Source organism: Anomaloglossus baeobatrachus, chromosome 1 (assembly GCF_048569485.1).
Source record: "Anomaloglossus baeobatrachus isolate aAnoBae1 chromosome 1, aAnoBae1.hap1, whole genome shotgun sequence".
Lineage (NCBI taxonomy): Eukaryota > Metazoa > Chordata > Amphibia > Anura > Aromobatidae > Anomaloglossus > Anomaloglossus baeobatrachus.
This window is the reverse complement of record NC_134353.1, coordinates 422,389,458-422,405,457: the sequence shown is the minus strand read 5'-3', so window position 1 is coordinate 422,405,457 and position 16,000 is coordinate 422,389,458. Positions and strand designations below refer to the sequence as shown.

The 16,000-nt window shown below is 42.3% G+C and overlaps 1 protein-coding gene across 1 annotated transcript in view; it reads left to right on the top strand.

The window, feature by feature from the left end:
- The window catches only part of UNC13A (unc-13 homolog A), a 475,959-nt gene extending 462,222 nt beyond the window's left edge, over nt 1-13,737 (top strand). The window contains exons 42-43 of the mRNA XM_075352602.1: nt 9,554-9,713; nt 12,484-13,737. Coding sequence (XP_075208717.1) covers nt 9,554-9,713; nt 12,484-12,769 — 446 coding nt within the window. The 3' untranslated portion in view covers nt 12,770-13,737. The remainder of the gene's footprint in view (nt 1-9,553; nt 9,714-12,483) is intronic.
- The last annotated feature ends 2,263 nt before the right edge of the window (nt 13,738-16,000 follow it).

Below are 16,000 nucleotides of genomic sequence, written 5' to 3'. Positions count from 1 at the left end.
AAGGTCTATGGTTAGACCAAAACGTCTTCACTTATGCATGAATGCTGCTAATTTTGAAGTAAAAGCCAAATTGGTACACACCTTGGAGTGCATGGTTACATTGCTACTTCATCCTACCAGTGCACCCACCCAGGCACCAGAAGTGCTGTGCTTTGTTTACCAGTCTATTACCTAGAATTGGATGTCCCTCAAAATTTGATAAAAAGACACAAAGAAAATTGGTCCGAGAGGCTGCAAAATGACATACAACAAGATTAAAGGTGTTGCAGGAATTTCTGACAGGTACCATTTGTATACTGCATATGACAACAATTTCCTGTTTTCTTCATATGTCTGGTCTATGGGGTATTGTGGCAAGATAAAAGATTTTTTTAGAAAGAAAAATATCCAAGCCCAGCTGTGTCATGTGTTATGGTCTGATAAGGCCAAGGTTGAACTTTTTTGACATATTTCCCAAAGGTATGCTTGGTGCAAAGCCAATATCACCATCACCATATCACCAAAAGAGTACCATACCCACCATGGAGCATGGTGGAGGCAGCATTATGCTTCAGGCCTTTTTTGAACAGATGCAACTGGGGCTTCAGTCAAGGTGTAAGGAATTATGAATGCTTCCAAACCTGTAAATCAAAACCTTCAATCTATTAAAAAGCTGAAGGTGTAGAGGAATTTCACCTTCCAGCACAACATTGATCCTAAGCAAACCTCTAAATCAACAAAAGATTTGCTTTACCAGAACAAGATCATAGTAATGCCCAAGATAGAACCCAGACCCGAATCCAATTGACAATCTGTGGGATGGCCTGTGCACAGTAGATGTCCTCAAAATCTGACAGATTTGGAGCATTACTGCAAGTAACAGTGGGCAAATATTACCAATTCTAGATGTGCCATTCTGATATACTCCTTCCCAAAAAGTCAAAATGCTGTCATAAATGCATAGGGTGCTACTCACATTATTTTAGTTCTTTATTTATCTTTTTCCACCTGAAAAGATTTCATTTTATTTTTCAACTAAATTGGACAGATATGGGTGACATTAAATTTGGAACAAGTTTTGATATGATTCTTCTTGGTATGATTTGTCTACATGAGAAAAACCTGGCATTTTAAAAGGGGCTTGACTTTTTATATCCACTGTATCACCTTATAAAAACATGACAAAAGATTAAAATCCTGTGATCAGTACATAGTATATACAACACAGAAGATACTGGGTTATAGACATCACAGGAGATGCTGGGGCATATACATCACAGAAGACTCTGGGGCATATACATCACAGGAGATGCTGGGGCATATACATCACAGGAGATGCTGGGGCATATACATCACAGGAGATGCTGGAGCATATACATCACAGGAGGTGCTGGGGCGTATACATCACAGGAGACTCTGGGGCATATACATCACAGGAGATGCTAGGTCATAGACTTCACAGGAGACTCTGGGGATATACATCACAGGAGATGTTGGGGCATATACATCACAGGAGACTCTGGGGCATATACATCACAGGAGATCCTGGGGCATGTACATCACAGGAGCTGCTGTGGCATGTACATCACAGGAGATGCTGGGGCATGTACATCACAGAAAACGATGTTATCTCGGGATATATATGTCACAGACTACGCTGGGGCATATACTTCACAGGAGACTCTGGGGCATATACATCACAGGAGATCCTGGGGCATGTACATCACAGGATACGCTGGGTCATATACATCACAGGAGATACTGTGTAATAGACTTTACAAGAGATGCTGTGTAATAGATTTCACAAAAGATGCTGGGTAACAGACTTCACAGGAGACGCTGGAGGGTATTAATCACAGGATATGCATGGTATATCCATCATAGGAGACCCTGGAGAATATATATCACAGGAGAGGTTGCGGCATATGCAGTACATACCTCAAATTTTTGTAAACATTTTATTAATTCTTTCCATGTGACAACACTGAAGATATGACACTTTGATACAGTGTAAAGTAGTCAGTGTACAGCTTGTATAACACTGTATAAAAGTGTAAATTTGGTGTGCCCTCTAAATAACTCAACACACAGCCATTAATGTCTTAACTGCTGGCAACAAAACTGAGTACACCCAATAAGTGGCCTAAGTGCCCAAATTGTGCCCAAAGTGTCAATATTTTGTGTAACCACTGCCCTCATTCTCTTCACTAGAGCTTCACAGGTTGCCCCCTGGAATCCCCTTCCATTCCTCCATGACGACATCACTGAGCTGGATGTTCGAGATCTTGTGATAACCTACCTTTCATTTGAGGATGCCCCACAGATGCTTAATAGGATTCAGGTCTGGAGACATGCTTGGCCAGTCCAGCATCTTTATCTCATCAGACCACAGCACATAGTTCCAGTACACCATGTCCTTAGTCTGTTTGTTTCAAGAAAAACTGTTTGCGGGTAGATATGGGCAAACCTGCAGAAGTTCGAGTTTGGCGAGTCCAGCTGGATTTTTTTTAAAGAAAAAGTAAGATTCGGACTGAACTTGAACCTGAACTTGACCCCAGATGTCGAACCGCATATTAGTCAATGGAGATCCGAGCTTAAATGTTATAAAAGGGTGTTAGTAAGGGCTAGAGAGTTGCAAAAGAAAGCAAAATTGGGATTAAAGCAGGACAATTATACTTACCGAATCTCCCGTGCTGCTGACACACCGCTTCAGGGTACATTCATTAAATCTCATGCATGTTCACTTCATTCCCCACTCACCCTCTGTGGCAGCGTCTGGTATTGGTTGCAGTCAGACTATCAGCGTGCCAGCAATTGTGATTGGTCGCCCTCACACTAGCTCTCTTGGTCTCCAGAGTGGAGAGTAAAAATAAATAAACAATTGGAAAAAAAAGCTTTAGAGTTCTACTTATTTTGAAAACCAGCATAGATAAAGCAGACAGCTGGAGGCTGCAGCCCTTAGCTTGGTGCCCTATCTAGGCTGTGTGTGAAAATACGAGGGACCCCCATTTTTAAATTATTTGAATAAATCATAAAAAAGGATGTTGGCTTCCTCCCAATTTTCATACCAAGCCAAGATACTGCAGACAGCTGGGAGCTGGTATTTTCAGGGTGGGGAAGCTCATGGTTATTGGGCCCTCTCCAGCCTAATAATAGCAGCCTGCAGCTGCACCAGAATTGGCGCATCCTTTAGATGCACCAATCCAGGCACTTACCTGGCTGTTCCCGATTGCCCTGGAGCAGTGGCAATCGAGGTAATATAAGGTGTTAATGACAGCTGTGATTTGTCCAAAAAGCACAGCTGTCATCAGGCTGAGGTTAGTAATGGGTAGGAGCTAGGGATGATCGAATACCTCAAATATTCGGCAACGCCCATATTCGCCGAGTAGGTCACCGCTATTCGACTATTTGCGAATATTCGATGCGCAATGTAAGTCTATGGGAAACCCGAATAGTTGCCGAATAGCAACTATTCGGGCTTCCCCTAGACTTACATTGCGCATCGAATATTCGCATAGCGGCAACCTATTCGTCGGATATTCGCGAAGCCGAATATTGACGACTATTTGTGATATTCGATCATCCCTAGTAGGAGCCAATGAGACCCCGATTACTAATTGTGTAAGTAAAAAGAAGTAAACACTATACACAGAGAAAGATCGTTTAACAAAAAATAAAAAACACCCTCTTTTTCCAATTTATTAACCCCCAAAACACCCCTGCAGAACCAACGGAATCCACATGAGGTCCCACGACAATCCCAACTGTGCTACATCTGAGATCGCAGTGCATGGTCACATTAGAAAACGTGACCAATCAATGGGGTCCGTGGGACAGACTGACAGAGCTGCAGCTGTGAGAGTGATGATCAGTTAGTTCACCTGAAGCCACAGCTGGCTTCTCCCACGGCCCCCCAGCTGTGACCTCAGGGGAAATCATTGAGCTCAGTGACCTCATCTCAGGTGAACTCTTTAAACTCACTGCTGGATTACTGGATTAGGTGATATGTGCACATTGAATATTTGGTTGCAGACATTTCTTCACCAAATCTGCATCTCCTGGCAGAAAACGCACGGAAAGTGCACCAAAACCGCACACCTTTTTTTGTGTATTTTTTTTGCCTGGAGATGCAGATTTGGTGCAGAAATGTCTGCAACCAAATACTCAACTAGCAGACATAGCCTAATCTGGTAATCTGGCATTGAGTTCAATTACTTCACCTGAGGTCACAGCTAACTGTTCCCAAGGTACCCCAGCTGTGACCTCAGGTGAACTCACCTCAGGTAAACTCATTGAACTCCGTGATCTCACCTCAGGTGAACTCATTGAACTCAATGCCGGATTACCAGATTAGGCTATGTGCGCACGTAGAATATTTGGTTGCAGACATTTCTGCACCAAATCTGCATCTCCTGTCAAAAAATGCACCAAAACTGGATGCATTTATGATGCAGTTTTGGTGCATCCTTCTGTTAGGAGATGCAGATTTGGTGCAGAAATGTCTGCAACCAAATATTCAATGTGTGCACATAGCCTAATCTGGTAATCTGGCATTGAGTTCAATGAGCTCACCTGAAGTGAGGTCACCGAGTTCAATGAGTTCACCTCAGATCAATTCACCTGAGGTCACAGCTGAGGTACCATGGGACCTCAAGGGATCTCACTGTCATCACCACTGACACAGCTACGGGTGTCTCAGTGATCAGTTGCGTTTTCTAAAGTGACCACACACTGCGACCCCAGGTGTTGCAGAGCCTGTATTGTCGTGGAAACTTGTGCCTGTGGATTACATAGGACCTGCAGGGGTGTTTTGGGGGTTAATAAATTGGAGAAAGGGGGTGTTTTTGTTTTTTTTATAATTAAATTAAAGAAAAAATTTTCTCTGTTTTATGTTTCATTTCTTTTTACCTACACGATTAGTAATGGGGGGGGTTCACATTTTGATACACACCCAAGATAATGAACTCAACTGGAGGTTGCAGTCTCCAGCTGTCTGCTTTATCTGCTCTGGGTATCAAAATATGGGGGACCCTATGCCATTTTTTCCAATTATTTATTTATTTTTACTCTCCACTTACAGGACCCAGACAGCTACTGTGAGGGCAACTAAATACAAATACCGGCTGTCTGACTGCAACCAATCACAGACACAGAGGATGGGCGGGGAAGCATTGAAAATGCATGAGTTTTAATGAGCAGATCCGGAAGCAGTGTGGCAGCCATGCAGAGGCTTTAATCCCCATTTTGCCTTTTCTAAAATTTTTACCCTGGTGGCTGAACCAGAACAATAATACAGACGTCCCTGAGTGAGAAGTACGTGTTTGAGATCCATGCACGGACCTTAGGTGTCCGGTACAGACTCTGAACTTTCGGGTTCGCCCATGACTATTTGCGGGCTTTCTTGTGTATCATCTTTAGAAGAGGCTTCCTTCTGGGAGAAAAACCATGCAGACCAATTTCATGCAGTGTGTGGCATATGGCCTGAGCACTGACAGGTTGACCCCCCCACAACCCTTTAACCTCTGTAGCAATCCTGGCAGCAGTCATATGTCTATTTTGAAAAGGCAGCCTTTGGAAATTATGCTGACCATACAGTCATATGAAAAACTTTGGGCACCCCTATTAATGTTAACCTTTTTTCTTTATACCAATTTGGGTTTTTGCAACAGTTATTTCATTTTCATATATCTAATAACTGATGGACTGAGTAATATTTCTGGATTGAAATGAGGTTTACTGTACTAACAGAAAATGTGCAATCCGCATTTATACAAAATTTGACCGGTGCAAAAGTATGGGCACCCTTATCAATTTCTTGATTTGAACACTCCTAACTACTTTTTACTGAGTTACTAAAGCACTAAATTGGTTTTGTAACCTCATTGAGCTTTGAACTTCATAGGCAGGTGTATCCAATCATGAGAAAAGGTATTTAAGGTGGCCACTTGCAAGTTGTTCTCCTATTTGAATCTCCTATGAAGAGTGGCATCATGGGCGCCTCAAAACAACTCTCAAATGATCTGAAAACAAAGATTATTCAACATAGTTGTTCAGGGGAAGGATACAAAAAGTTGTCTCAGAGATTTAAACTGTCAGTTTCCACAGTGAGGAATATAGTAAGGAAATGGAAGAACATAGGTACAGTTCTTGTTAAGATCAGAGGTAGCAGGCCAAGAAAAATATCAGAAATGCAGAGAAGAAGAATGGTGAGAACAGTCAAGGACAATCCACAGACCACTTCCAAAGACTTGCAGCATCGTCTTGCTGCAGATGGTGTCAATGTGCATCGGTCAACAATACAGTGCACATTGCACAAAGAGAAGCTGTATGGGAGAGTGATGCGAAAGAAGCCATTTCTGCAAGCACCCACAAACAGAGTCGCCTGAGGTATGCAAAAGCACATTTGGACAAGCCAGTTACATTTTGGAAGAAGGTCCTGTGGACTGATGAAACAAAGATTGAGTTGTTTGGTCATACAAAAAGACATTATGCATGGAGGCAAAAAAAACACGGCATTCCAAGAAAAGCACTTGCTACCCACAGTAAAATTTGGTGGAGGTTCCCTCATGCTTTGGGGCTGTGTGGCCAATGCCAGCACCGGGAATCTTGTTAAAGTTGAGGGTTGCATGGATTCAACTCAGTATCAGCAGATTCTTGACAATAATGTGCAAGAATCAGTGACGAAGTTGAAGTTACGCAGGGGATGGATATTTCAGCAAGACAATGATCCAAAACACCGCTCCAAATCTACTCAGGCATTCACGCAGAGGAACATTTACAATGTCCTGGAATGGCCATCCCAGTCCCCAGACCTGAATATCATTGAAAATCTGTGGGATGATTTGAAGCGTGCTGTCCATGCTCGGCGACCATCAAACTTAACTGAACTGGAATTGTTTTGTAAACAGGAATGGTCAAATATACCTTCATCCAGGATCCAAGAACTCATTAAAAGCTACAGGAAGTAGGCTGTTATTTTTGCAAAAAAGGATGATCTACAAAATATTAATGTCACTTTAAGGTTGAAGTGCCCATACTTTTGCACCGGTCAAATTTTGTTTAAAGGCGGATTGCACCTTTTCTGTTAGTACAATAAACCTCATTTCAATCCAGAAATATTACTCAGTCCATCAGTTATTAGATATATGAAACCGAAATAGCTGTTGCAAAAACTCAAATTATTATAAAGAAAAAAGGTTAACATTAATAGGGGTGCCCAAACTTTTTCATATGACTGTATGCACTCAACTTCTTAGGTCGACCATGGTGAGGACTGTTCTGAGTGGAACCTGTCTTGTTAAACTGCTGTATAGTCTTGGCCATCATGCTGCAGCTCAGTTTTAGTGTTGGCAATCTTCTCATAGCCAATGTCATCTTTATGTAGAGCAGTGTTTCTCAACTCCAGTCCTCAAGACCCACCAACAGATCATGTTTTCAGGTTTTCCTCAATCAGGTTTTCAGGCTTTCATTAATGTTGCACAGGTGATGGAATTATTATTTGTCTAATATTGAGGAAAGCCTGAAAACATGATCTGTTGATGGGTCTTGAGGACTGGAGTTGAGAAACACTGTAAAGCAGCAATTCTATTTTTTAGATCCTCAAAGAATTGCCATAAGGTGCCATGCTGAATTTCTAATGACCATTTTGAGAAAGTGTATGAGCGATAACCATGAATTTAATGCTCCTGCTTCCCATTCACACTTGAGACTTTGTAACACTAAGGAGTCACATGACACCTAGGATAGAAAATGGCTAATTGGGCACAATTTGGCCATTTTCACTTAGGGGTGTACTCACTTTTGTTGCCAGCAGTCTAGACATTAATAGCTATGTGTTGAGGTGTTTAGAGTCACAACAAATTTACACAGTTATACAAGCTGTACACTTACTACTTTACATTGTATCAAAGTGTCATATCTTCAGTGTTGTCCTATGAAAAGATATAATAAAATATTTCCAAAATTTGGTCATGCAGAATATTTGAATAGTCACTTTTGTAATATACTGTACATTGCAAAAAACACTGGGGCATATACATCACAGGAGACGCGAGGACAGCAGTATATACTGTACATCACAGAAGAGACTGGGGCAGCAGAATATACATTACAGGAGGGTCTGAGACAGCAGTATATATATCACAGGAAAGGCTGGGGATGCCTCTGCTGTCGTCGGATGGACTGGAGGGCAGAGTGCACTGACTCCGTCCACATAGTTCTGCTAACGCTGGTACTGGCCAGCGTCAGAGCCCAAACCTACATAGCATGCACCGCAACGTTCATTAGGGAACAATTAAATGGCCGTCGGCTAGCAAAATACGCTGTCAAGCACAGTCCTGTGCACTGCCAAATGAAAAGACATTGCAGGCTGTAAATGGCCCTAAAGCAGGAGGTTTCGCACCCCTGATATGATTTGCAAAATAACTAATAATAGCAATTTAATAGTAAAAATTCTAAAGTACCATATTTTCCGGAGTATAAAACAACTTCTTAACCCCTGAAAATCTTCTCAAAACTCGGGGGTCGTCTTATACACCAGGTATCATCTTATAGGGCGTATAATTGGTACCGTACCATATTTTTCAGATTATAAGTGGCTGTCTGTGCGGATGGGCGGCTGCCTCTCTCTGCGGGTGTCTCTCTGTGTGGCTGGCTGTCTTACTGTGCGGGCCGCCAGCTCGCTGTCTCTCCATGTGGGCGGCAGGCTGACTGTCTTTCCGTGCGGGCGGCTGGCTAGCTAGCTGTCTCTCCATACAGGTGGCCAGCTAGATGTACTGACCGCAGAAGCTGCGGTGGATGTCCCACATGCTTTGGTTTCAAATCATGGTGCCTGGAGTTAGCACGTGCGCAGATGGAGCTCTCGACTGAGAGCTCCATTTGTGCACGTGCCGCTCCAGGTGCCATTTCTTTGAAGCCCAGACCATCGACAGAGCATCTGGGACACCTTCCTGCTCCACACAGCCAGCACAAATTCCGCTGCCAGCACAGCTTCCACTGCCATGCACAGACCCACTGCTGCCAGGCACAAACCCACCACTGCCAGGCACAGATCCATGGCTGCCAGGCACAGACCCACCACTGCCAGGTACAGATGCCAGAACAGACCCCACCAGCAACTGACAAAGGATGACATGTAGCTTCAGCCGAAATGCGTTTTTTTAAACTTTTCTACCATGTAAATTATTTTTCTATAAAGAAAACTACCTCAACTTAAAGAGCTGGATTACCTCTTTCCTAACATGTATCTGAACATGGGACCACATGATTTTTTCCGTGCTCTCAGCAATGCTATTAAGCCTCATTGAAGCAACCTCAGGTGAGCTGGTTAAATAATGTTTTTTCCCACCAGCAATGCCCCTGCCTCCTGAGACCCCGCTTCATCACGGTTACCCTTCCATGGTAAGACAACACCGGAGTATAAGACAGACCCCCTTTTTTTTTTACCATTTTTTTTATCTATAAATTTGGGGGTCGTCTTATACACCCAGTCGTCTTATATGCCGGAAAATATGGTATGTGCAGGATCTCCAGATGTTTCTTTGTTGAATAATGTAATTTAATTTATTTTGTATAGTTGTGGCAGCAAATGATCTCAAGTGGCAGACCTCAGGAATTTTCCGTCCCTTCATTGAGGTTAATATGATTGGTCCAAATCTGAGTGACAAGAAGAGAAAGTTTACAACGAAATCTAAGAATAATAGCTGGGCCCCAAAATACAATGAGAGCTTCCAATTGTAAGTATGCAAGCAAAACAGTATCAAATTCTCAGAATGTGAAATCATACCTTCCTACCGTCCCAGATTCAGCAGGACTGTCCCGATTTGAGGGCTCACTCCCGCAGTCCTGCTGCTCCTCTGCTCAGTGCTGTGCATAAATTAACTCTGTGCATAATTTAAATTCTCATCTGCTCTGGTTTCCTGGGAGAAAACTAGAACTCATGAGCTCTTTGCCCATAGGCAGCAGCTCTACGATTAAGCGACTGCCTGTACTAAAGTGCATAGGTATTCCAGGGAGAGAAGCCAAAAGCAGATTATTCTATATATCTACTATATCTTTATGTAGGTGAAGGAAAAATTCATGTTCTTTAGTTTCTATAAAACTACTATAAAGAAATGAGAAAAAAGAATATATATATATATATATATATATATATATATATATATATATAGATATAGATACAGTGCTGGCCAAAAGTATTGGCACCCCTGCAATTCTGTCAGATAATACTCAGTTTCTTCTTGAAAATAATTGCAATCACAAATTCTTTGGCATTATTATCTTCATTTAATTTGTCTTCAATGGAAAAAAAATGTCATAAAGCCATATTGGATATAATTCCACACCAAACATAAAAAAGGGGGTGGACAAAAGTCTTGGCACTGTTTGAAAAATCATGTGATGCTTCTCTAATTTGTGTAATTAACAGCACCTGTAACTTACCTGTGGCACCTAACAGGTGTTGGCAATAACTAAATCACACTTGCAGCCAGTTGACATGGATTAAAGTTGACTCAACCTCTGTCCTGTGTCCTTGTGTGTACCACATTGAGCATGGATAAAAGAAAGAAGACCAAAGAACTGTCTGAGGACTTGAGAATCCAAATTGTGAGGAAGCATGAGCAATCTCAAGGCTACAAGTAGCCATGAGTAAGCCTCAAATTTTAGTCTGAAACCCATGGGATTTATGCTGACATATTTGTACCAGAATTGTTCTTTTTAGTCTTTAATGGAATAAAGTTTTTTGCAAATTTATATCTGAAAAATGTCTGGATTTATCCCACATGAACCTTCCTGAACCCAGTGATGAGGCGTGTGCTACGTAAATTTTTAGGTTTGCTATTCACTGTATGCCTGCCTTAGGTATTTAAGGTTATACCGTATATGGTAAGCACATGGTAAAAATAGTAAAGGCGCTAACAAAGGGGGTCCTTAAGCCCCTGAAAACTATAGTCCAGAAAACTGTAGCACACTTGAGAATGTAAAGTATTTTTTATGTAGTGAAAAAGGCAAAAAAAACAGTATTTTTACAACAGACAACTAGAATTTTTTGATGTTTCGACCACTAAGGTCTTAATCATAAAGTCGCTCTATTGTCTGCAAAAATGTCATGTTGTGTTTATATCTAGAAACATACAATAAGGTAAAAAAGGTTCAGGGCCAGGAAGGAGTATTGAGTATAGTATTAATTGAAGATATCAGGACACATAGTGGTGATTAGCCTCGCCAGGTAAATAAATCCTTTGGGTATAGGAAATATGCTTGTTTAAACCAGACTCACCAGACAACACTACATATTGATATCTTCAATTAATAATTTACTCAATATTGGATATACCAGTTTGTTTCTTCAGGATTACTCTCCTTCCTGGCCCTGAACCTTTTTTACCTTATTGTATGTATCTAGATACAAAAACTGCATGACATTTTTGCAGACAATAGAGCAACTTTATGATTAAGACCTTAGTGGTGGAAACGCAAACATTTCTAGTTGCCTGTTGTAAAAATACACTTTTTTTTGCCTTTTTCACAACATAAAAAATACTTTGCATTCTCTATCAAGTGTGCTACAATTGCCTGCCTTAGGTAGGCACCCATTCTCTGCAGTATCTGGAGCAAAGATTATACTGCATAAATGTATATTGCCACAGAAAATTATTACCTGAATATAAGTATTAAAAGGAGAACCCTTTTAAACTCTGTCCTTAATTCTATTTTTATTGGTTAGACTCAAATAGAAGAGATTTTTGTTTTTATGTTGTAGTTGTTTATTTTTCTATTCTGAAATAAGGGGTGGTCATATAGAGGGGACACACCCTGTGCATTGCTTGTATGGACAGCTGTACGGCACACAGAGCGTTTTGTGAGTATACAGTGTCGTTTACCTGTCTTATCTAGGCATCCAGCAAGACAATAGACTTATATTATTTTTTTCAAAATGGATAGTTTTGTTAAAAATAAAGCCGCTACCAACATTTAAAAAACTACATAAATTAAAAACATGTAACATATATATTTTTTTAAATCAAACAAATTTTATTAGGCACAATACAGTCATAACAGATCATGACATCATCAGAATACCATATATATCAAGGTTCAAGGTTCCTCAAGGTTCACAATATTCTTTATATATCTAAAAACCCTTCCCTTTTACCCCCCCCCACCCCCCACGATCCCCTTAACTAAAGCTCCCGGTGAGAAAAAATTGCAATACAAGTCATATCAAATATACATGATCGTAAAGGCAAACAAATAAAGAGCACATCGCTGGTAAACTCATCAAAAACCACAGAAGAACTTAGAATCCACTCACCCCATTATTTGGAACATGTTTTTTTAATTATTATTCAAGTGATGATTCTCTACAAAAGCTCTTCCTTCTTCTGCCTAAAATGTAATTTGTTTTTCTTAAAAAAAAAAAACTAGATTCAATGAATTTAAACCTATTTTATTTATGCATATTATCAAAAACTAATATTATATTGTTTTTTTTATCTCTTTAAGCACCCTAGGCAATGAGAATGGCCCAGAGTGCTATGAACTGCAGGTATGTGTGAAAGATTACTGCTTTGCTCGAGAGGACCGGACGGTGGGCACTGCCGTTATGCAGCTAAAGGATCTGGCACAAAGGGGCAGCTGTGCCTGCTGGCTGCCTCTTGGCCGACGCATTCATATGGATGAAACAGGACTGACTATTTTGAGGATCTTGTCTCAACGCAACAATGATGAGGTCGCCAAAGAGTTTGTCAAACTGAAATCTGACACTCGCTCTCCTGAAGAGGGCAGCTAGAGTGAAGGACTGTTTACACCTCCATCACATGGATAAAAGATGACCCTTTTTCACTGCCTTGCACCCCAGGCCCAGACTGTAAATAGTTTGAATACATTGTGAAATACACTTTTATTCATGTCATTGCCAGCAGTGCTGCCTATGTTCTGCCTTTCTGGCAGTGACATGGGTAAAATATACATAAAAACACACCAAGGGCTGCGTTCATATGTGCCATTGTGTTAATGTTCTCCCTGCTGGACCACATAAGCACAGTTGTTAGGGGGCTTAACTTTCGTCCTGTATTAAACTGATGGGTGGTTAATAGCACCCTAGCAGTTGGAGGATAACCTGTTTAAGAGACCATGTTTCCCTACAAAGGAAAAAATTGACACATCCCTTCCGTTGACCTGTCTGTTAAAGTTGCCTGCACCCCAACTGCTGTGTTTATAGGATCTTCCTGTACCAGTGTCTTATTCTGTGCAATGGTGCTGCATGGGTATTATTTTTCCAAGAAACAGCCCCTTGAACCCCAAACCTCTTAGTATATGCCAATCACCACATGCCTGTTGCAATGCCTTGAATTGGACAGTCACCCACTTGCATGGTGCAGCAAAAAAAAAAGGACACTGCCAGCTGCTTAGCACCTCTGTCCTTTCCTAGAACTGCCCAAATTATCCAGCAAAGATGGGATTACAAATCCCTCATTCCATTTAGGGCAGGACAGCAAAAGCATCCTAACTCCATCCCTCACGGAAACACTGCACAAGGATAAGAGATCCAACATAAGAAAACTAAAGTGTGGCATGTTGTGCTGAGGAGTGATGCCGCCGTTACCCCACGTCCTTACTTACCTGCCCCAGATGTATAGAAATTTCCCTTTCCTTCCTCTTGGGTGCATGTGAAGAAGTTTTGCACTAACTTGGACATTTTGGTCTCTGTAAAAATATTTTATTATAACAGCCATTAAATACAAATAAGAAAGACAATGTCTGTTTGATTATTGGTATGATTGCTCAAATCAATGTTGATCTATTCTTATAAATGCAGCATTCCTACTTAACGTGGCACTTAGTTGATTTATTTCTTTCATTTTCTTTATTTATGGAATAGGTACCACATATAATGTTCTGTTTATACACTGAACTTAATAATAAAGGCAATACAATATGTTCCTTCTTGTGGAAGTAGCAAGAAGCAAGATTATTATTTGACATGCATATGGAGCTCAAAAAGCTGAAAAATAAATCTTTGACCTGTTTAGGTTTAAAAATGGGTTTCAAAAGTTGCTATCAGCATAAAATGGATTTTCACACCAAAGAAATCTATGGCATTAGTGTTAAAAGGAATGTCAATGAACTTTTGCTATGTAATATGAGAGCAGCATGATGTAGGTGCAGAGCCATTGGTGCCAGTGATATGTCACTTTTGGGCTGCTTGTTGTAGTTTCAATTAAATCAGTCTTTTATCAGCAGGAGTTTATCACTAGAGTACTGGTTGTCTCATACCATGTAGTCAGTTCTTTGCTCTGTATATGTGACGCCCTGGCCGGGCCATGTAGTCACAAATAGGCCCCTACAGAACACCGTTCCCACACAAGGTAACACCAGCCAACCACAAAACCCTAGAAGACCCCCCTTAGGGCCAGACAGACACACCAGTGGGCGTAACCAGGCAGTTGGTGCACGCCCACCCAGGGGTTTAGACAGCCCGGGGCGGGAAAAGCAGTTGAGTGTAGTTGAGTTGAGTTCAAGTTGGAGAGGGGTGTGGGCTGGAGCTGTGTGCAGCTCCAGCAAAGGAGAAAACCAAATTGAACAGTACCAGGGTAGGAGCCCTGGTGCCACTGGCTAGGAGGCAGACGGCGATCTCTGTCTGCAGGAGCCGGGAAGACGGCTCGGTGGAACCGAGGTGGACCGGGACAGGGTTGTAGCCCGTCGGTACCGACCCGGGGAACTGACTCGGAAACCGGAGCACACAGGGGGTACTCGGACCCTGAAGCCAGGACCAGAAGCGACTGGAACTGGTTAATTAACCGATTGAGGCCAGGACTAGAGGTCCTGTCCCACCCAAAGTCCCTCATAGAAGACAACAGCCCACCGATTTGTGATAGAAGGTAACCGCCAAGGCCCATAGATCCCACGGGCCAGCGTCTGCAGGCACGGCTCCTTAGGCCACATCCAGCCAGGAGTGGACTCCTGAAGTTTCACACACAGGCAGTCAACCTTATACAAGCAGTGCAGGAGAAAGACAGAGACCAGACAGGTGGGGGGACCAGAACGCAGCCGGCTGCGGGCACCAACCACCATCACCTTGGTTTACCAGAGACTTGTGTGTTTTCTTAACAGCGAGTACACCAGCACCCTCTGCGGTTGACTTTCTCCTTGCACCAACCCATCGGGACCCGGGGCCACCATCCCTGCCCACGGAGGGGTTAACAATTTGCTGCACAACATCCCCCCCCGGGTGCCCCGTAACGGCAGCAGTGGTTTCCAACCTCACCACACACCGTGGGTGGCATTACGAACTTAATACGGCTCAGCCCATACATATACGTCCTCCCCCCCCACACTTTTCATTCGGAGTGTCCACGGGACCCCCGGGTCCAGAGACCCTCGAGCCACCACTCACCGGAAGGTCCGGACCCGAGCAGCGCAGGCTGCTGGCACGGGGGGCGGCACATATAACGCCGACCCCTATCACTGCTTAGCAGTAGTTGATGACAGAACTGTTCAGTGCTCATAACAAGCATTTTGATGCTTGAGTGCTCAGAGCTCGTTTACTGCGTATAATGGAAGTCAATGGGGAACTCCAGCATTTTTTTAGAAAATCTTCCAGAACAAAATGCTTTAGATCCCCACTGACTTCCATTATAATCGGTAAACAAGTACCGAGCATTAAAATGCACGTTATGTGCAGTGAGCACCGAACAGTTCTCTCAACACTAATTAGCAGCTTTCTGGCTATGCACAGTGTACACAGAAAACAATCAGTGTTGTGGGCTCAGCATTCACAGATCTGGTAGATCTGTAACAGACAAACCAGTCATTTTATCAAAAGTACTCCAAGCAAACCAGTAAGTGAGACCACCGGAATCAGGTGTCTCTGTCTCTACATTATGCTGCTCTCAGATAGGGGAGCAAAATCCTGCTGACAGATTCCCTTAAAAATGGATTGCTTCATAGAACAATCTTCCTCAATACAGTCATATGATAAAGTTTGGGCACCCCTATTAATGTTAACCTTTTTTCTTTA